The sequence below is a fragment of the Trachypithecus francoisi genome, unplaced genomic scaffold (genome assembly GCF_009764315.1).
Source record: "Trachypithecus francoisi isolate TF-2019V2 unplaced genomic scaffold, Tfra_2.0 Lachesis_group11, whole genome shotgun sequence".
Taxonomy (NCBI): domain Eukaryota; kingdom Metazoa; phylum Chordata; class Mammalia; order Primates; family Cercopithecidae; genus Trachypithecus; species Trachypithecus francoisi.
In genome coordinates, this window is record NW_022681456.1 from 27154959 (window position 1) to 27176922 (window position 21964).

The 21964-nt window shown below is 45.4% G+C and overlaps 1 protein-coding gene across 1 annotated transcript in view; it reads left to right on the forward strand.

The window, feature by feature from the left end:
• The window catches only part of NUAK1 (NUAK family kinase 1), a 77770-nt gene that overhangs the window by 18208 nt on the left and 37598 nt on the right, over positions 1-21964 (forward strand). Inside the window, exon 2 of the mRNA XM_033220803.1 lies at positions 15626-15746. Within this exon, the coding sequence (XP_033076694.1) occupies positions 15626-15746 (121 nt within the window). The remainder of the gene's footprint in view (positions 1-15625; positions 15747-21964) is intronic.

Here is a 21964-nt window from a genome sequence, read left to right on the forward strand (position 1 = left end):
CCTCTGCCCCCAAGGAGCTTAACTATTCAATGGACATTCCCTTGGGCCTACTGTGCACCAGCCCTGTGTCGTACACCAGGCATAAGACTTCACCTGGTCTGATGGAGGAGGCAGAAGCACAGGCAAAGAGTTTCTGAGAAAGCGTCACACACAAGATAGATTTTCTTCTAGACGGGAAAAGCAAAGCAAATCTTTAAGATTGGGTTTTCCTCACTTTTGCTGCTTGTGACTCAGGTTTTACATAGTTTTGCTGTTTCACCCAATAGGGGTGTATGTGTGTGTGTGTGTGTGTGTGTGTGTGTGTATGTGTGTGTAGGGATCCACCAACCCATTCTGTCAGCAGTTTCGTTCATACCTGTTTTTCAGGAAGGATGTACCTCCCTCCGCACCCCCCCTTTCTTCCCCAAGACAGGGTCTCGCTCTGTACCCCAGGCTGGAATGCAGTGGAAAATCTCGGCTCACCGTAACCTCTGCCTCCCAGGTTCAAATGATTCCAGTGCCTCAGCCACTCAAGTAGCAGGGATTACAGGCACCTGCCACCATGCCCGGCTAATTTTTGTATTTTTAGTAGAGATGGGGTTTTGCCATGTTGGCCAGGCTGGTCTTGAATGCCTGACCTCAAGTGATCTGCTGGTCTGGGCTTCCCAAAGTGCTGAGATTACAGGTGTGGGCTACCACGCCCAGCCTCCCACCCTTTTTGAACCACTTAGAAAGGCAAGAGACCCTTTAGAACTGAGAGCTGCTTAGAACTCCTATCCCACATGGGAATACCTTGAAAAGAGAAGCATGAAATGAGGAGGGGTTAACATTTAGAAACCACCTTGTGTGTGCCTTCTGCGAGGTACACTAGATGAGGCAGTTTACATATGTTATCTTGTACAGTCTTCACAGCAACACTGTGATGGGGAGTGATGATCGTTCTCACTTTAGGGTTAAAAGAAACCGATGCTCAGACAGAGTGGCTGATCTGCTCAAGAAAGCAAGAGAGCATTGGAGTTAAAAACTCGGGTCTACCTGATCCCACTGTGGGTTCTTTCCACCATGCGGCTACTAGTTCTCAGGCCCGGCTGAGCATGAGAATCACCTGGGATCTTTTCAAAACACTGACGTCTGGACTTTTCCCCAGGCTAACCAAAGGAGGCTGTCTGGGGAAGGAACCCGGGTATCAGTATTTTTAAACAGACCCGTAGGTCGCTGTAATGCACTGCTAGGGCTGAGAGCCACTGGTTAGAGCATGCTGACAGCAGAGGTTTAAGGGTCTGCTCTCCTGAAGGTGTCCCCATCCATGCCTGGTCAAGCTGGAACCTTGCTCACAGGAAGGTGAGACCCTCCTCCATCCTCGCCCCTGTGGGACTGGTGTGTCCGAAGCCATTGCACTGGACCCGGGCCGAGACCTCTTGCTATCTTGCATCATAGGCTGCCTGTAAATCGGCAGCTGGCTTGTTTTCTTTTAGGCCCCAGTTGTAGTGACCTTTGACTGTCTGTTTATTTCAGGGAAATAATTCCATCCTGCGAAATCAATTCCCTGGGGGCTACAGAAGTACATTTGGAGAGACTTCTGTTAGTGGGGTGACCTGAAATGGCGTCTCAGAAGAGATGACAGCTGCTCATTTTCTCCCAGCCCCCTTCTCACTTTGCCCCCGACATTATTCTCTGAGTCTCAGATTTTGAAGTTCTCATTGTGATGTTTGTATTTGCACACACCTCTGCATAAGGTCTATTTGTTATTATTATACTAATAAAGATGATAAGAGCAGCCAAGTGTTTTTGGAGCATATGCTGGATGTTGGGCACAATATTGGGCATTTTCTGTATGCCATCTCATATCACTTTGCCTTTTCTTGGCAATGATGAGGACAAATCTAAGCCTGAAATTGGACTTCTTATCCTTAGCAGAGGGCCAGTTGCAGTGGTGCTGTAAGTTTCTGGTCGTGTTGGAGGCCATGGTCTGTAGAGACTGCCATACTGGAAGCTATAGACTTGGCTGAGATGAGGGTGGGTAGTTGGCTCATTGTGTGGACCGCTGTGGGAAGAGCAGAGAGTAGCCCAGCAGCCCCTAGTGTTCAGCCTGCCATGAGCCTCAGTCAAGGGAATGGAGAACACTGGTTAATTGGATGCTTTGGTTAAGTGGAAATACTAATAAGTTATAATAGAGTGCTCTAAATATATATTTTTTTCCAGACAATTGAAGCTCACCCATTTAGGAGCCAATCCTCTTAAACATTGCAGGCATTTCTTTAGGAAATCTTTCTCATCGGGATGCACACTTTCTTGGCTTCTTAAAACAAAGCTCCTTGAAGGTAATTAAAACCTTTTCTTGATGAGTTTGAGAAAATTCTCCTCGATGGTCCTCTGTACTGTGTTTTGGAGTTCTCATGTCTACTATTTATAGTTTGTGTCTGTCATCTCCCTCATTAACTTTCATTCCTCTTTGTGACCTTTTTAAAAAATAAAATTCTTCTTTTCCCTTAGCAAAAATAGTGCATGCTCAATACTGAAAACTCACCAGATACAGAAAAGTTAAAGATTAAGGGGAAAGTGAGTTGTCATGTCTTGCTTCTGTCAGTGAGGCTGTGTCTCTCAGCTTTCTAATACCATTTTTTCCAGCTTCCCTACAGATTTTCTGTGGCTAAGCTTTCCTTGTAAATGTGTTAGTGGGAAAGCTATGGGTGACCATCTGCAGGGGCTCTGTGCATGGAATCCATGGCATTTCTTTGAGTGGCATTTCTAAGGGCTTATTTCCCTTCCCCAAAGTCTTCAGGGCTGAATAGCACTCCAGGCATGAAGTTGTGTTTTCTGGGTAACAGGATGAACTGCCTTGGGGTAAATAGGGCTGATTGGAGTCACTCAGTTAGGATGTGGCTGAACTGGGTCTCTTGACTCAAGGTCAAGTGCATTTCCTATTTTGCTACCTCTTACTTGTGTTTTACACTACAGGTTAAGGGATAGTGGTTTTGGCATAAAGAAGCTATTGCTATATTTGGATAATTAAAACCAGGAAAAACCTACCTTTATCTCAATCATCTATGTTGCTCAGGTGACAGATTTTTAGACTTCTTTTTTGAGGGAGTAAGAAGTAGAATTTAGTCCCCTCATTAGCATGTGAGACCCAGTCTCTGTTGGAACATCGGTCTTAGATTAATACTGAGATGGACTCAGAAACACACTTGAAAGCAAACTTGCATTATTATCCTTACATAGCTTACATTTTATGACCTGCTTAAAGATGCAAGGAGCATAAATCTTGGGAAGGACGGTCTTATTTACTTGTTCGTCTTTTCCACAGATGGGATGCTCACATTAGAGCCAGGCTGGCTTCAGATGTCTGCTCCAGGATATTTTAGCTGAACTGTATGAGTCCATTAAACAAATGTAAAAGTTTTTGGGAAAGAAGAGCAGTGTCTCAAACCAAATGTTTTACATGGAGAACATCTGGGGAATATTGGTATTTGTGTGTACAGTACATCAGAAAGCAGCTTGGCGGGATTCCGCGGGGATGTTTCTGGCCTGTGGTTGCTGGATTTGACAGTTTTGTTGTAAGGGAATGGTTCTTATAAAGTATTGCCATCAAAGCAACGCGTGATCCAGGAAGGAGTGTCCTTGCTTAGCCGCACATTCAAATTGTTCTGATTAGCTCTCCGACCAGACCTTCCATGACATTTGAGCAATCTGCTATCTGAGCTAGTTTCCCTGCCAAGGCTTTACACTCCAGAGAAAGGAAGCATCACAATGCCAGGGCTAAGAGTATTTTCTTCTTTAGCACACATTTCCATAGATTTGACAAATGTGGAAACAGGTGTGGTCCAGTGGAAGCAGCATTGGCCATCGGATCTAAGTACCTGGGTTGAAACTTGGGTGGGGCCTTCATGACCTGTGGAAACTTGGGGAGTTCTTTTTGGTTTCTGTTTTCCTCTCCTGCAAAATTTCTAGCCTGTCTTATGGGGTGGTGGTAGGGGGAATAAAACAAAGTGGGATGACATCATATCTACGGTGGGAGGTCATTCATGCAACATGGCATTGCCTCCATGGATCTGTGGTCTTAGCCACAAGTACAGAGGCAACTTGGACCAGAGTGGAATCTGGGTAGATTGGTCGACTTCAGCAACTTGTAGATATTGGGCCAGGTTGGTGGTAGTGGGTGGATGTGTAAGAAAGGAATAATTATACAAATTAAGACTTATGATAGTCATCGTTTTTGTTAAAATTAAGCTCAACAAATATTTATTGGAATTCTACTACTATAGAGCCAGATCCTTTCCTAGATATTGAGGACACAGAGGGGAACACGGCAGTTCCTGGCTTGCAGTCTCTGCTTGCTATGTCTGGGGCATTGGCAATGAATGACCTTCCCTTTTGTTAGACTATATACTGACTGTCATTATGTAGCATGGACAGTGACAGGTAAATATTTTGTAGGTGTGAACATTCTTTGGCAGAGAATGTGGCTGCACTTCCTGCACCTTTGTGCAAAGTAGGTCAGTGTTATCCTTAATGAAACCCTGCCCCGAAACGGGACAAAGCTCCACAATAATTTAATATTGCATTTTGTAGTGTTTGAGGAAGTTATTATAAAAATGACATCTACGTGGGTCCTGAAGACTGCATTTCAACTAGCACGGTCAAGTGAAATAGGCCCACTTTATGGAGGAGATGACTGAGTGTAAGGCACACAGTATGAGAAAGAGGCAGCAGCGACAATGCCTTGGCTCTTTCTGGAAACAGGAAAATGAATAGCTGAGCAAAGTGAGACTCGGTTTTCTGGTTTGAATTGATTCTTATTTAGGAGCGTGAGAAAGACACAGGGATAGAAATGAGGGAGCCATGCATGGAATGACTTCTCAGGAGGCCCTATCTCTGTGTATACACATCAAGTGCCGGTGGGCTCCCAAAAGAGCACTTTGCTGGGACGGTTCTTGAAACCTTAGAAAGAGCATCTCCAGGGCCAGCTCTAGAGTCATATGCCTGCCTGTTGGCATGGGAGAGGGTGAAGTATCTTGGTCTCTTTCGAAAGGCATCTGGGAGGTAGGGATAGTCCTCACAGTGAAGTCAGCGTGTTCCTACCAAAAGGAGGGTGAATAGGGGCTGGGTGGGGAGGACCCCCTGTGGCTACTGGCCTCTCCCATTGGATGGTAGGCAACTTGAAGGGTAGGTCTAGGTCATGTTCTCTAGGACTGGATCAATGCCTTATCCAGAACAGAGTTTCCAAAATTGCTTGCTGTGGGGTTGACTCATTCCCACATCGTTTTAGGGACATGCCTCCCAGCCCCTCCCATACAATTCTGCCTTTTGCCCACCTGGTCCCACAGAAAGCAGCAGGAACACTGATTGATAGGTGTGCTTTTGAAGATGGAAGTGATTTAAATATTAGCTAACAAAAGGACTTCAGGTGGAGACAAGGCAGTGTGGCCTTGATGGGGCCTTCGTGTCCAGAGGTTCTGATTCAGCTCATATTTATGTAACACCAGAGGGGCTGGGGATGATAGTAATGTGCCAGGCACTGTGCTGATTACTTTGTCAGTGTGCTTCAGAGGTTAAGAGTACGGTCTTTTGGCGTTTGGAGACCCAGATCCCCTATTTATTTATGTGCCTTAGGGCATGTTACTTAACTTCCCTCAGACTCAGGTTATATTCATTGAGAAGGCAGAAATAATAATGTTTTTGTGAGAATTTAATGAGTGAGAGGTTGAGAGGCTTAACAGAAAGGTACTGAGGGCCTGGCACATAGTGAGGGCTTGATAACTGGTAATTATTATGATTGCTAGCTGTGATTGTGAATCACCCCCAGCCCCTCTGGAGTGGGCACTGTTATTATCTCCATTTGGAAGATGAGGACGTTCAGGCTCAGTGATTTTGGGACAAGAAGGGATTCCACATTTGAAAGGTGAGCAAGTAAAAGAAGGCTCAGGGGCAGGTGGCTGGGGTTTAGGTTGACCGGAATGATCAGATGTCCCACCATGGTTTTCTGTTTGTCAAGGGTCCTTCTTAATACTTGGGCTCCAGCTTTTTTGTATATACTATATATTCGGTGCATGCTCGGTACGGGAGATGCCATGGTGCATAAAACACAAATGGTTTTCGTGTGAATGAAGCTTATGAGCAATGGTGACCGAGGTTATAAAAGGGGACCCATACCTACAAAGGGGTCATTGCAGGGGATGGGCCATGTCTGCAGCAGATGGATGCAGAGGAGTTGGTCAACTGAAAATGTTAATGGCAAGGACAGGGTGTGGAGGATCCTGGCAAAGAAAATGGCAGGTGCATGTCTAGGGGCATGAGCACACTTCCCAACCCAGGGCACAACTTGGGTCTCTGAGGTGACCACAGACCCCTGCCCCAGCCTTCTGGAGGGTAGGAACTGAGAGTTGAGTACTAGGCGAAGCTCATCCCCATGATGGGACGGCAGGAAATGATCATCTGGGGTCGAGCACACTCCTCTGAGCTCAGCCTGCGGTTTATTGGGGCTGTGCATTTGCAATGAGCAAGAGCATCCCAGCAGGCAGGCTTGTGGAGCACTAATGAGGGAGATGACAGGCCTCCCGACGAATCTTGCAATGGGCTAGTGAGCAGGGACCAGCCTGTTAACTCTAGGAATAATGGACAATGAGAGCTTCTCTTGGAAGAAAAAGATGCTTGTGAGGAGATAATGAGAGAGGCCTCAGGGGCTCCTGAGTGCTCTCCAGAGGCTTTGGGGGACAGACTGCAGCCTGCACCGTTGCTCCCACCCTATCCAATAGGTCTTGTACATCCTGATTGCTATAAATCACTTTTCTATACAGAAGAGATTCTGTCTGGATAAAAATAACTTCTGCAGAATCTTCTCTTTCACTTTTTTATAAAACCATTCATGATTAAAATATGAAATAAGATAGAAAATCATGCCTCTTTTTTGCTTGTTATATTTTACCATATTAAGAAATGAAGAAAAGTTTTTTTGGTTCTGCTCACCTGGATCAGCTAAACTCAACTGACTAATTTCCTTTCCCTTTGGAAAACTAATTTTGCTTCTTAGGTCTCTGTGTTCCTAGCTCATTGTCCCCAAGGTTAGTGATTCAGTAGTGGCCTGAAGTTATTTAAAAGCAATGTTTGCAATGACTTAAGAAATAATGGGATGAAAACTTCCCAAGTATGCGTCTTCATGGGTGATATTATATCAGTCTTCAGAAACTGGAGGAAGGTTTGGATAGAATTGAACTGGAAACAGCGTCTCTGGAATAGCTATGTGAAGACAGACAATAGTTGGAGGTGAAATGCACCACGCTGCAACACAAGTCATGATTTGTCAGCACCCTGAAGAGTATCTGCCACTCCCATCTGGGTTTATTAATGATGCAACAGTTCTGGGAACTTGGCTGTGACTGGGGCTAGCCTCCCATGTAAATGTTGAATTTGTTTGTGGCAGTTTCAGCCCTGCTGCTCACTGTGGCTTAGTATGTGGTTAGGAAGGACCCCTTGCTCAGAGTGTTTATCCCTCCTGGAGTGAGAATCAGGACTCTCTTGTTGCAATTCCAGTGCTACCGATAACTTCATGAACTTGGGGTCTCTATGTACTTTAACCTCCCTGGGACTCAGTTTCCTCATCTGTAACATGAGGAGATTGGCGTAGAACATTCGAAGTCCTTACAGCTCTAACATCCACGGATGATAACAGTGCTCATTTTGGCTTCTGCCATAGGTACTATTTGCCTTCTCTGCCATCCATCATATACACAATCTGCCATGTTGCCACAGCAACCTTGTGAGGTTGGTACCATCATCATCCTCATTTGCAGGTGAGGAAACTGAGCCAGTGGCGTAATCATCCGAGTCCCTCTGCTTATAGGAGTCGCCTCGGCTGAGTTGGTGTGACTGACGACGAGCCCAAGGTGCAGATGCTGGATTTCTTAGCAGTACTGGCTTGGGTTCTTCTGGGTTTGGAGGTTGATAAATAAAAGTTGCAGAACCTTAAGCTTATCCAAGCCTTGTTATAAACAGTGTCAGAGTGATCAGATGCTACCGGTTGAGGCTGTCCAAGTTGTAAGCAACCTCAGCCCTCTGGCCCAGCCCTTTCCCTCCCTCCCCAGGGCAATTGTAACCTGGAAGAAAAACAGTTGCACTTTAGAATTCTGATTTGGTGTTGCATTTGGCTTCAGAGACATGAAAGTCCAAAAATAAACAGCTGCTTGGCAACTCCAGTCTCAGCTAAACAGCCTGGCATTTTCAGTCTTTCTTTGAATCTGATATTGCCTGTGTTAGCGTGTCTTGTGTTACCAGAGGCTTTCTCATGCTCTGGGTTGTGTGTGTAGACTGTGAAGTAACCCACCCGCACCCAGTTTCCCTGGCCTCACTTCATCCACTGGCCTGCCTTGGGCTGGGACTAGGGAGATACCCGTTGGAAGCAAACTTTCCATTTACCAGGGGTGAATTAATTCAAGTCACTGAGCCCCCTCAAGGAAGCCTGTGTTTAATTCCCCTCTGTATAAATGGAAGTTTCATTAATTTTCATCAGTCATCTAGTGTGTAATATAACTGCTTCCTGTTTAAGCTATAGAATAATAGATGTCGTCAGGGCCACATTTACCCTGCTTTAAGGTGACTGCCCTCAAACCTCAGAGTGCAGCAGAATCACCTGGGAGGTTGTAAAGAATGCTGATACCAGGTCTGCCCCCTACCCTGGACACCGCCACCTTCATTCACTAATTCTGGGGTGGGCCCAGGAATCTGCATTTTAGCAATGTTTCCCCTTTCCCCCTTACCAGGAAATCGGAGGCAGGGGATCTGCTCACCACCCTTGGACAGATAGTGCTCTGGAGTCTCTGACTGTCCTTTTCGGGCTAGTTGGTGGCTCCCTTTTGGCATGCCCACTCAGCACGAACTTTCCGGTGGCCTTTTTGCTGTTTCTTTGGTTCTTGCCTGGTCAGCCACGGTTTGTATCTTATGTTTACAAACCTTGACAGGGAGTGTAAATCTGCCTACGATTTCTTAGTCATTAATTCCACTTCCCTTGTGGCATCACCACTTGCAATAATGACATTCTTAGCTCAGTCTTTGAAGGGGAGAGGTGTAGGGCTGAGTCTTAGAGACCAAGGAATGACTGTCCCTGTAGATAAAATTGTCCCGGCCCTCTGAGGCCCTCCTGAGCTGGCCCAGGCCCAGTCAAGCACCAATCTGCTTTGTTGTTTATGTTCTGAAAATAGAATGCATTTTTCATGGCAGGAGAGAAATCGATATCATCACAGGAATCCTCATCTCTTTAATGGAGAATTTTGAGAAATAGAGGTTTGAGAACCAAGTTACAGAGGATTAAATTTTCAGAACCTCTGATAAGATTAAAGGGCTGATGGGGGCTAGTGAGGGGATGCCACTCTTTGAAGGAAAAGCTCCTAGCTACACGTGCCGCGCTCCCTGACTTCAGTGCCTCGCCTCAGAGCCTGCTGATACAACTCTTGGCTTCCAATCCATTTCCTTCTGAAATACATTCATGTAGGACATGAACCAACAAGCCAAAGAGGAAGGGAAGAAGAGGCCCATGGGCCCCAGGCAGAGCTGGCTTGGTTCCCATGGGGCCCGTTGCATCATGGCAACTTGCTGGAGTGTTGTTCTGAGTTGGCCAGGCCCCTCCATAAAGAGCCGGGGGTCATTTAATTAGGGGCTTTGTTTGCAAGATGGGTGACATCACCGTGGTGACTGTCGTTGGGCAGAGCCTTTCTGAGTGAAAGCCACTTGGTGATCCTGGGAGCTTTGGACCGGTGTGGCCTCGGTGGGGCTGTGCCCTGCCCCACACTCTGTCTATCTCCCAGGCAGGAGCAGGAGCCCTTTACCCTAGCTTCCAGCTGGGCTTGGCTGCCCGCTCCTGCTGCAGGTGGCCTTTGGGCTCCTAGGTAAGAAGAGATCCCCTGTGCTGCCTCTGACTTCGTGCCCTGCAGCTCCTGTGGAACGTGCCTGGGTATGAGATCACACCTTGTGAATGGCAGGGAAGTTGCCAGCTCGTGTTGCTGGGATTAGGATGCAAACTTGTTCTCACTAAGCGATGCTAATGCCATATTTATGACTGTGTTTCTTCCCTGCTGCTCAGCCCTCCAGTCCCTCCTTTTGGGACCTCACATATGACCCTGTAAAACTTCACCTGCTTGGAGGGGGGTCCACCTCACTAGGCTTTAGGGACCCTTTCCGACCCTACAGGAGATTCTGTTCCCTGTGATGTTTTCTATTCATCCCGACTTTATTCATAGCCTTAAAAGTCAGCAGCCTCTGGGCTCAAATTCTAGCTCCACTTTTTTTTTTTTTTAAACAAACTATGTAACTTTGGGAAATATTTATCTTTCCTGGCTTCAATGTTCTCATCTGCAAAATGGGATTGTAGGAAGGCTTAAATGAGAAGGTCCACTGGCACGTGGTTAACACCTAAGAAATAGTAGTTATTGTTATTATTAAGAACATTGCCATTGATTAAAAAATATTGAGACATCAGGGTCAAAGACAAAGCACTAAGACCTGGCTTAGTGTGGTCCCTGGGGCTGGCATCACCTGGGACCTTGCTGGAAATGCAGAATCCCAGGCTGGATCCCCAGACCTATGGATTCAGAATCTGCACTTTTACAAGATGCACAGGTGACTCCTGTTTGAGAGGCATTTCAAGAATACTCCTTGAAGGCCAGCTTATATCAATGAATGAGCACGCAGGGAGATGGTTGCAAAAGGAGGAAGGCAGGGATTCTCTTGGTTAGAGCCTCGACAACATACAACCTGCCCAGACTCTCTGCCACGCCCCCAGCTGATCCTACACTACATAGGCATCCTCTCGATAAGACAGCAGGACACATCTGGGGCTGGCCAGATATTAATTTTAACCTGCTTTTGCCACTGTGCAAATGTAGGGAGGGGGAGGATATGTGTAGGGGTGGAGGGGAGCTGAGAGACCTATGATATGATTTGCTGTGGGCTCATTACCCCCTAAATGTGGTTTATTATCACTGCCATTCAGTGTTTACTGTGTGCTGGGGCCTTTACTTACCTAGTTTCCACTCCTCACAACAACCCCAAGAAACAGGATTTTCTAACCCCATTTTACAGGTGAGGAAACTGTGACCTGGGAAGTTTGGGCTTGCCTGAGGTTACCCAGCCGATGACAGTCTGAGCATTTACTCTTCCACTCTGCATCCCCCAGCCCTTCCTAGGTCACCAAGCTCTGAACACCCACAGCAGCGAATGTGGGAGAGGATGCCCAGCAGGCCGCAGAGCAGGTGGTTTTTGGTGATTATTCAGAAAAGGAAACCCTCCATCCCTCAAGAGGAGGCTGTGCCTGTTGCATGTAACAGAACTATCTGGGCTGAGTTTGCTTCTGAAACAGGCAAGCACTACAGGGCAATATTCACAGGTTCTCCACCAAACCTGCTGCTGCAGAAGGTTTCAACATTAAACCTTATTTAAAAGCAGACCGTTTTATAAGGCACACAGTGCTGTCTAGACTTGGGAACATTTATGAACGTGGCTATACTGTGAGTCGGGCTCAAACACCTGAGTTCCCTCCTCCTTGCGGGCTCTCTGACTTGTGCGGGAACAAATGGGATTTCTGGGGGCGGAGGGTGTGTGATTTCAGGCGTTTGGTAATCTCTTCCTACTGGCCTTCCTTACCTCTGTGTTTCTTTGTAGATGTGAGAATTGAGGAAAACTGGAGAGGAGTTTTCCTCTGCAATGCCGGGCATGTCTGTGCATTTCTTTGGTAGCCCTGGCCATGAGGGTAATTATGTAATTACTGGTGTGAGTTTTGCTTATTGCCCGTACCCTCCCCACCCCACCTCCCACCTTGAGGGCTGGAGCAGTCGCGCTGGCTCCCTCCTGTGTAGCCTGGTACATGGTAGGTTTTCAAAAAGAACAAGTGGATGAACAGCCACATTTCATATAGGCTGAAGTGTGAATATCTATCTTGAGGCTGACTTTTGATTTTAAGTAGGAACATATTTGTGCCCTGTTCAGCTGAATGGTCAAAGGAGACAGTGTGGGAGCAGGTGGAGAAATGGTCCTGGGATTGCTTTTTGGGTTCAAAGTGTTCATCCTCCTGTCTGATTTGGACTCAGGAGCCCTGCTGATAATGGTGTGTGACCAGCTGATCTGATCTTCCTGATTTCAGGTGAGGTTGTAATGTAAAGACCCAGGATGGAGATGCTCTTGTCCTTTATGTACTTTGGAAACATGTCCCTAAGACCTCCACTGACTGTCCCTTGGGGAGCCAGGAGAAATTCAAGTTTGCTCTGAAAAAGAAAGGAAGAAAAGAAGTTTGTACTTATAGAACACTCACTCTGGGTTAAAAAAGACTGACAATTATTGAGCAGTTACCCCCTGGCCCAGGCGTATTCTTGAGCACCTGACATGTAATCCTCACCAGGACCTCTGAGGCAGGTACTAATATTTCTCTACTAGATGAATGAGAAAACTGGTGCACAGAGAGGTTATGTAACTTGCCCAGGGTCACACAGCTAGAGAGTGGCTTTAGCCTGGACTTAAAGCCATGTTCCTAAGCATTATGCAATACTGTCTGTGCACTGGCTCAGTGTATCCTTCAACTTCCTCAAGCAGACACTCTTACAGGAGCTGTGTTTAGAGATTTTCTTTTTTTTTTTCTTAACAACCCTCAAACAATATGACAACCATTCTTAGCTCCCTGGGTCCTACAAGAACAGGCTGAATATGCAGCTAATAAAGCAGTTGGTGTGAGATGCTGCAGAGAAGATAAAATGGGAAGGGTATATAGAGAGGGAGGTGGCCATAAGGGTGGCCTTATCAGCTAGAGGGGTCAGGAAGGGTCTCCCTAAGAGGGTGGTGTGAAGCTGAGGCTTGAATGAGAAAGGTGCAAAGATCCCCGGTGTGTAAAGCATTCACCATGGTGTCTGCTCCATATATTAAGTGGCTTATGAATGCTGGCTATTGTTATTAGTAGCAGGATTGTTTTTTTGTTTTGTCATTAACTGGCTGTCAGAACCTTGGATGGGTCCGCCACCACTCTGGGAGTAGAGCTGAATGTCTTCCCTCCAGCCTTGGCAGGTGCACAGATGAAAGTGATTTCTAGCATTTGTCTCCTCCTGGCTTCCTGTCACCCCTTTGAAATAGGGGAGCAGAATGCACCCTCTTACATTTTCAGTGGAAAATTCATTGTAGGAAAAGGGAAAATTTTTGTGGAGAGACAGCCACTATGCTTATTAACATTTCTGGAACCCTTTTAGTTTCCTCAGTGCTGAGCAAGGCTTAGTGATGAGAATGTGGGCACTTTCCTTTTCACACCCAGCTGAAAGCATCCCCTGGCGATTGCACCGTGGGACCCTCCGCCTCGCTGGACTGTTAGGGGGGAATCAGCAAGTGGGCTTATTTTCTTACCCTTTAGAGTGTTGCTACCCTCCTCTGACCCTGCATGGGGAAGAATTTATGCCTATTGTAACTTGACAACAGAGCCTCCTTGAGGCCAAGTTCAGCTTGCTGCATAATCAAAGGGGTGGTTTCTACCCTCGACCATCTTTAGCTTACGGAGGAATGTAGGAGTGGTTCCAGCAGCCACCCACACCCTCCACAGCCTGTGTGTGTTCACTGTCTGCTTCCTCCCAGAACAAGGTGCCAGGATTACAGCCCTTCCTCAGATAAAATAAAGCCATCCAGTCATATCTTTACATTTGACGTAAGCGAAGGGAAGTTTTTCTTGCCATATAGTGAATGGGGCTGTCGTGAGGACTTGGGGTAGCTCTGAGTCTGGCTCTCTGCTGAAAAGGGGCCTTTAAGCTGGGAGGCTCATTCATCTCCATGCAGCCTCCTTCTATCCAGCCATGGGTCCACCCACGGTCAAAGGGAGGTGGAGCCTGCCCTGGGTTTACAGCAGGGCCTCCTGTGTTTTATATTTGTTTATCTATTTCTCTGTTGCCTGTGTAGATAGATGTTAAAGAAATTCTGAATCTTCTTCCTATTATGCTTGTCTTGGCAGTATTATTTAACTGGGGTGGTTCCCACATTTTTTGCCCCAGTTCTGCTACCACTTCTCTGGTCTGAGCTTGCATCAGTTAATAACATCAACCCTCTCCTCCCTCTAGCTTCCCTCCTTTCCTCCTTTCCTTCATCTTTCGTTCCTTTTTTATCTACCTGCCTACCTGTCTACACTAAATGTTTTCTTGGGTCTACCATATGCCAAGCATGGTGTTAAGGACTGGAGGTTAAAAAAAAGCAGTGAATACGATCTTTACCAGTGTAGAGTCAAGTAAAGACACAAATGCTGATTTAATCACAACTGGGGTAAGGAGACTGCAAAGGAGAAATCCAGGGAGCTGCTAGTCAGACATAACCTGTCTTTTGGGAGGTCAGCACATAGCGAAAACAGTCATAACAGCTACCCAGTTCTTGTTGAGTCATAGACGGACTGACGTATTTTAGAAATGTTTCCATTTGTAGCGCTTGGTGGAGAGCTGGTGCAAGTCAGAAGTAGCACGTGCTCCCAAAAGTGAATATATCCCTGCTGAGGCTGGCTGGGGTTGACTGTATGATAGGCAAGGTGTAGCCATGGGTTGCTGATAACAAGGACTTTCTTTGCTCCAGATAACTCTATGCCTTTATAATCCAGAAGGATGGTTTAGCTGCCTTTCCCCTAGGAAAGTTTACCTGACCTCCACTGGTGAGAGCTGAGGTCACAAGAGGACCAGCCTGGAAGGGAACTGGGCAGGCTTTCTGATCCGGCAGCACATCGATTGGTGGGCTTCTTTGTTACCCGTGGATACTCCTTCCTCAAGTAGTTTTTGGCCCCCTTAGAGCCAATCTGATTAAGTTACAAACCAGCTTGTTTATGAGCAAAGATGAATCCATTGGCAAACGTGCTTTTCCTTATTAGGTTCCTGTTGTCATTCATTGCCTTTTTCTTGGTGTGTTTCTTTTGAGTAATTGCTCTGTGTGTTGGCCCTAGCAGGTCTCTGCAGTTTGGATTTGCAACTTTGGCACTGAGCTTTGGGAATTGACAGGGGTCAGGCAGGGAGATGAGCTGTCACTCGCTTTGTTTTACCCTGATTTGTCTCCAGAAGAGCCCTCTAGTCATACCATGTGCTACTGAAGGTGCCTTGAGCAAGAGGAAGGATGTAGGAAGGAATTGCTTCTGAGCCCTTGCGTAAACACAGCGTAGCCTGGAGTCTTAAAAACCAAGGCTTGAGGCAGAGCTGGCCTCAAGGTTGGCCAGGCAGTAATGATTTTTTATAGCCACTGCTGTGGCAGCTGCACAGTGGAGCTGAGTGGTAACCAATTTCACCTAACCATGTTTAATCATCAATACCCTGTAAACTGAACTTGCCTTTTTTCTTTTTTCAAAGCATCAGGGTTCCTCGAGTAAATGACTCTGGCCGTGTTAAGCAGCCTCTGCTTTATGAAAAAAACAAAAACAAAACAAAACAAGAACAAAAACAAAAACCACCATCACAAATCCCAGGCTGTTAAAACCTGATGGTTTCTGTTGCCGGGAGGAGTCTTTTTGCTATATATGAAAGACATGACGGGGGCTTTTCCAAGCTTTGTTTTGGTTATTGTCAGTTCTGCCAACAAGTAACATCTGTATTTATTTTCCAAACTCCCCCAATGGCTGATTTGCATCTGTTTAGTTCTCTGAATAACATTTCATTTCCTGACTTTATAGGTTGCTATAAAATCCATTCGTAAGGACAAAATTAAGGATGAACAAGACATGGTTCACATCAGACGAGAGATTGAGATCATGTCATCTCTCAACCATCCTCATATCATCAGTATTTATGAAGGTCAGTGATTTTTTTTTTCACCCCCGTATCAGTTACCATTTCTCATACCATGGGGCCTGCCAAGACTTTGAGATAATTGCCCTTCTGGGCAGAAGCCAAGTATTTTTCCTCATGATGCAAAAATAGTCCGGTGTTATCTCTTACTTGGTTACCTTGAACACAACCAGGCACATGAATGCAGCTCATTTTGGTCGTAAAATATCTCTGGCAGATGCCTTATTCTGCCTTCTTAATTCCTTGGCAGTTGCTAAGCAACCCACCTTATTGAAAGGCAGTCTGTGAGACAGCCCTGGTTTCTGAAAAATGACAGTTTGCTGGGTGACCAAATAACAGTGGATACGTTGTAAATGTCATTCTCCAAAGTCAGTTGCTTTGCCGGTGGTATGAAGTTATTCAAAGTTAGGTTCTTTGAGTTAGAAATTAACCCTGAGCAGGTCCAGTAAGCACCAAGAAAGAGGGTTGGTGCAGCAGATGCCTTATAAATGGATCCCAAATTGTGTTGGTGTTTGCCAAAGAGCAGAGTGGGGAAAAGCTTATACAAATGCTCAGGCTTCAGTTCAACTCTTTGGTCCTTCATAAGAAGAAATGGAGAGAATACACCGCCTACAGACTATCATTTATTTTTTAACACCCTGTAAATAAATTATACAGCAGTATGTGTTTATTGTAGAAATGATTGAAATAGAAATGTTAAAATTAAAAAATAATTTCTGTTCTAACTCCCAATTTGATAAATAGCTTTCTTTCCATAGCTCTGTTTTTATCTATTTCTCTATATCTATTTGTGGGTTTTGTCCAGTTAGATCATGCTATTGAAACTATTTTTTAGCTTGATTATTTTTTCATTTGTTGTCTCATGCATCTTTTCTGTATCAATAACTATTCCCCTGTAAAGACCTTTGAAAAGGTTTTATAGCATTCTGTTTATGGACATACCATAATTTATTGAATCTAATTTCTTTTGCCAAACACTTAAGTTGTTCCAAATTTCTGGTTATTGTAAACAGGTCTTCACAACTCTCCTTGTGCATCATTTTGACTTTCATTTCTGATTATTTTCTTATGAAAATTTCCCAATTTTGGTTTTACTGAGTCAGAGTGTTTCCCTAGAATATTTAAAAATATATGACTGAGTCAGAAAAATGAACTTATTGCCAGGTGCGGTGGCTTATGCCTGTGATCCTGGCACTTTGGGAGGCTGAGGCAGGCAGATGACTTGAGGTCAGGAATTTGAGACCAGCCTGGCCAACATGGTGAAACCTGTCTCTACTCAAAATGCAAAAAGTAGCTAGGTGTGGTGGCGTGTACCTGTAGTCCCAGCTACTCAGGAGGCTGAGGCACAGGAATCACTTGAGCTAGGGAGATGGAGGTGGCAGTGAGCTGAGACTGTGCTACTGCACTCCAGCCTGGGCAACAGAGTGAGACTCTGTTTTTAAAAAAATAAAAAATAAAAAAAAGGAAAAATGAACTTATTTTTAATTTCTGGTCTGATTGTAAAAAGTTATCAGGTAGGGCTAAAAGGAAACCAACCAGTGGTGCTCCTAAAGTTTTTCTGATAGTTTTCATTTTTCATCTGGTTCCCTGATCTTTTGTTGCCATTCTTTTTTTCTGTTGCTTCTATTTTTGCCTCTTATCTAGAAGTAAATGTTGGTAATATATTTCTTTTATCCTGGTCATTTGAAGGCTCATTTTTGGAGCCCTTGGTGATAGGATTTTTAAGGGAAATTTTTATCCATTCCATCTTTTATTTATGCCACAAACACCTCTTACAGTGCTTCTCAAGCTCCCTAGGCCAGTGGTATCAGTGTCACTTGAGATTATTAGAAATGCAGATTCTCAGGCTTCACCCAGGACCTGCTGAATCTGAAACTCTCTGGGTGGTGGGTGGGGCTCAGCAATCTGTGTTTTAACAAGTTTGAAAACCACTAGTCTACTGAGTGTCTACTTCTTGTCAAGCACTCCGTTCAATAATGTGATATGGACCACACACTCAAGAAACAACATGGATCCCACACTCAGGAAGCAATACAGATCAGACACGGTGGCTCACACCTGTAATCCCAGCACTTTGAGAGGCCAAGGAAGGAGGATCACTTGAGGTCAGGAGATTGAGACCAGCCTGGTCAACATGGTGAAGCCCCATCTCTCCTAAAAATACAAAAATTACCTGAGTGTGGTGTCATGCGCCTGTAATCCCAGCTATTTGAAAGGCTGAGATAGGAGAATAGCTTGAACCTGGGAGGCAGAGGTTGCAGTGAGCTGAGATTGTGCCATTGCATTCCAGCCTGGGTGACCAAGTGAGACTTTGTCAAAAAAAAAAAAAAAAAAAGCAATACAAGACAGTATGGAAAAAGTGCTATGTAGATGTAGTTTGTTCTCATGCTGCTATAAAGAACTGCCCAAGAGTGGGTAATTTATAAAGGAAAGAGAGTTAATTGACTCAACAGTTCTGCAAGGCTGAGGAGGCCTCAGGAAACTTACAATCATGGTGGAAGGGGAAGCAAACATGTCCTTCTTCACATGGACGGAGGAAGGATAAGTGCCAAGCAAAAGGGGGAAAAGCCCCTATAGAATCATCAGATCTTGTGAGAACTCACTCACTATCACGAGAACAGCATGAGGGTAACTGCCCCCATGATTAAATTACCTCCCGCCGGGTCCCTCCCGCAACATGTAGGGATTATGGAAACTGCAATTCAAGATGAGATTTGGGTGGGGAGACAGCCAAACCATATCAGTAGACATGTAAGCAATATATTTTGGTACCATGTTCTGGAAGCTTAGGGGTTGGAAGTTTTCATGGAGATGTATGGCATCTGAGCTGGGCCTTGAAGGAATTTTTTGATGGGGGAAGAATTGGGGAAAATAGAATTCCAATCTGAATATACCTGGTGAATGAGGGGAATTTTTAGAAGTTAGAAGTGAGTAGAGACACAGAAACAACGTGGAAATGAGTTTCGTTAAGCTCCATAGGCCATGGTGAAGGATTGACCTGTAGGGTGTGGACCCATATGGTCCTGTGGCCTGTGAACACTATTGTGATTTGGGATTTCTTCACCCAGAGTAGGAAGGCAAAGAGAGTGCGTTCCCAGCATGAAGGTTCCGGGTTCTTTATTTGAGAGGCAGTGTGTGGTCACTGGCATCCCACATGGGGAAACCTGACTTCTTTACCAGCACCATGCCCTCTATGGCCTTGGGAATCAGACAGGACTAATGGAGAACAGGAAACCATCCCTCTGCCAAAGGGAAGATCAGAGACAAATCTTAATGGAAGAATACTTAGTTACCAACATGCAGTTGGCCTCAGTAGAGCCCAGGCTGGAGGCTTTAAGGAGAAGAGAAGCCCCCAAAGCTCTTGCTTGTCACTTTAAAGATGCATAGCAGTGCGAATGGAAGTTCTTTAGGTTACTAGAAATAATTTCTATCCAGGCCTCAGGAGGGAGCCGGGGCTTCAGTTGGTGAAACCCTTAGGACAGGTTTTAGGGAGTTAGGGAAGACTTGAGGTCTTACATCAGGAGGTCTTCAGTTTCAGTCCCCAGTCCTCCACTGTGACCTAGGCACAACACTTGGGGTAAGATGGTAGGCTTCTCAGTGCCTCAGTAATCACATCTATAAAATGGGGATGACCATTCTAGCTCTGTCATGGGGTTTTCAATAGGATTAAATGGCATGATACATGTATCCGGTAAGCTCAAAAAAAGATAATTATTATGAGGACACTGTAATCATCACAAATAGTTCATAACATGGGGTCCATTGACAAGGGTATTTCATGGATGAGCTGCAGGGATCTGTGAATCCCTTGGAATAGTATGTAACTATGTTGTCCAACACAAAAGCCACTAGCCACAGGTGGATATTTAAATGGAAAATAATTAAAGCAAAATAATTTAAAATTCAGTTCCCCAGTCACACTAGCCATGTTTCGTGTGCTCAGTAGCCACAGGAGGCTAGTGGCGACCGTATGGGACAGCATAGCTACAGAACATTTTCATCCTCATAGAAAGTTCTGCTGGACAGTGCTGCAGTGTTTTAGGTGTTGTATGCATGAGTTACTTTTTTCTGAGAGAGGGTATGTAGCTTTCATCACACTCTCAAAGGCATTCCTGACCTCAGGTAGGTTAATGAGAACCCAGTGCCTCCAAGTGTTTTGTGACCTGCAGGGTATCATGCAAATAAAAGGTGTTGTCTTTATCCAGAAAACTCCCGGGGTCTTACATGTGTCCTTTTTCTTTCTTTTAATTTCTTAGAGCCCTCCAGTTTCTGTTCTGTTTCCTTTCCCTTCTCCCACGCAAGTTCTGTTTCTCCCACATCCACTAAATAACTGTGGAGGAGGGCAGCTCCCCTCCCTTCCCTGGGGATTGGGAGCAGGAGATTGCCAAGGCTGTATTCCAGCTCCTACACCTCTCACTGGGAACCACAGTCCCAGGATCCCATGACTTTATCTGCTTTCTTGCCCAACAGGACCCAAAGATCCAGCTCTGAAAATGAAGTTAGACATCCTGTCATCTGTAGAACTCTTCATAGTTTACAAACGTCTCCCACATCTGGTCTCATTTTATCCCCACAGCAAACCTGTGAAGTGGGCAGGCCAGGGATTCCCATTTTGCAGTTGTGGAAACTGAGGCTCTAGAAGGTTTAATGACTTGCTGGGTGTGTTAGTTTGTTAGGGCTGTTATAAGAAAATACCATAGACTGGTGACTTAAGCAACAGAAATGTATTTTCTCACAATTCTGGAGGCTGGAAGTCGGAGATCAAAGTTAATTCTTTCTAAGGGTGGTGAGGGAAGGATCTGTTCCAGGCCTCCCTCCTTGACTTATAGATGGCTGACTTCTAACTATGTCTTCATACCTCTTCCCACCACATATGTCTGTGTGCAAATTTCCCCTTCTCGTGAGAACACCAGTCATATTAGATTTGGGCCTGTGCTAAGGACCTCATTTTAACTTATCTCCGTAAAGACCCTGTCTCCAAATAGGGTCACATTCTGAAGTACTTGGTGTACTCAACGCCTGAGTTTTTGCGGGGATGCAGTTCAGCTCTTCATGCTGGGTGTCACGGCTACGTGGTGACCCTGACATATGGGTCTCCTGGTCCCCTTTATTTTCTTGCTCTGCCTTGCCTCATCCCTGTATTTCTGATCCTGTGTCTTCTTTTGCTGGCTCTGCAGGCCACCTCAGCCTGGCCTTTTCCATTCTGCCCCTGCCTGCCCCTGCTGCAACCTGGGGGTGTGGTAGGGGCAAGAAGGGTGGCAACAGTGGTGGTGGGACCCGAGTCTGTGAGCCCATCTGCTGGTCTCCCTGCTACTCACAGAATGAGAGGGGAACCTTCTCTCCGGAAGCTGATTGGTTGACAGGCCAATCAAGAGCCTTAGCTTGGTGCGGAAATGCGTTAAGTTGCTTAGAAAGAAATGGATGCTAAGGCACCGAAGTGGCTATTCGGATACCAGCCAAAGGAGTAGAAGCTGTAAAAGAACTTGCCAATGTCTTCTTTAGCAAAGATCTTTATGATTAAAATAAAGAGCCAAATGTGCACACGCATAGTGACAGTAGCAACAACAACATCTACAAAACAACAATAGCAACATGACAACACAATGATGTGCCTAACCCTGTATGTTTAGAAAGTGTGGGTTTTAATGAAAGGGAGCCATCATCTTGAGCTGTACTCACCGGTGATATTGAAATACCAGTTCTAGAGAAAACGTGACTTATTCATTAACAAAAATGTTAATAAAGTGCTTACTATGTGCCAGGCCCTGTTCTAGGCGCTAGGAATACAGGGGCCAACAAAACAAGCTCCTGTCCTTCTTGGAGCTGCCATTCAAGGAGAGGCAATGGAGAGTCAACAAAGTGAACAGACTAGGCGGTCCCTTTTGGACTGAGTCTTGAGCTGAAGGACTTTTGAGTAAGTAGTTATTGAGTGAAGACCTGAATGAAGCAGAGACTAAGCCCTTCAGAGTCCTGGGAATTCCATACAAAGGGAACAGCATGCGCAAATGCTCAGAGGAGAGAAGGCACTGGTATGGGTAGAAGGGACAAAGGATCTGGGAGGTGTGCAGGGGTGAGGAGGAGGGTAACAGGAGAAGGTGGAGAAGGCTAGATCTGGACCACACTGGCCAGAGGAAGGAGTGTGGGTTCTTTATAAGGAATGATGGGAAACTGCTAGAAAGGAGGAAGTAGCGTTTTTTGATTTACATTTTAAAATAATACTAAGG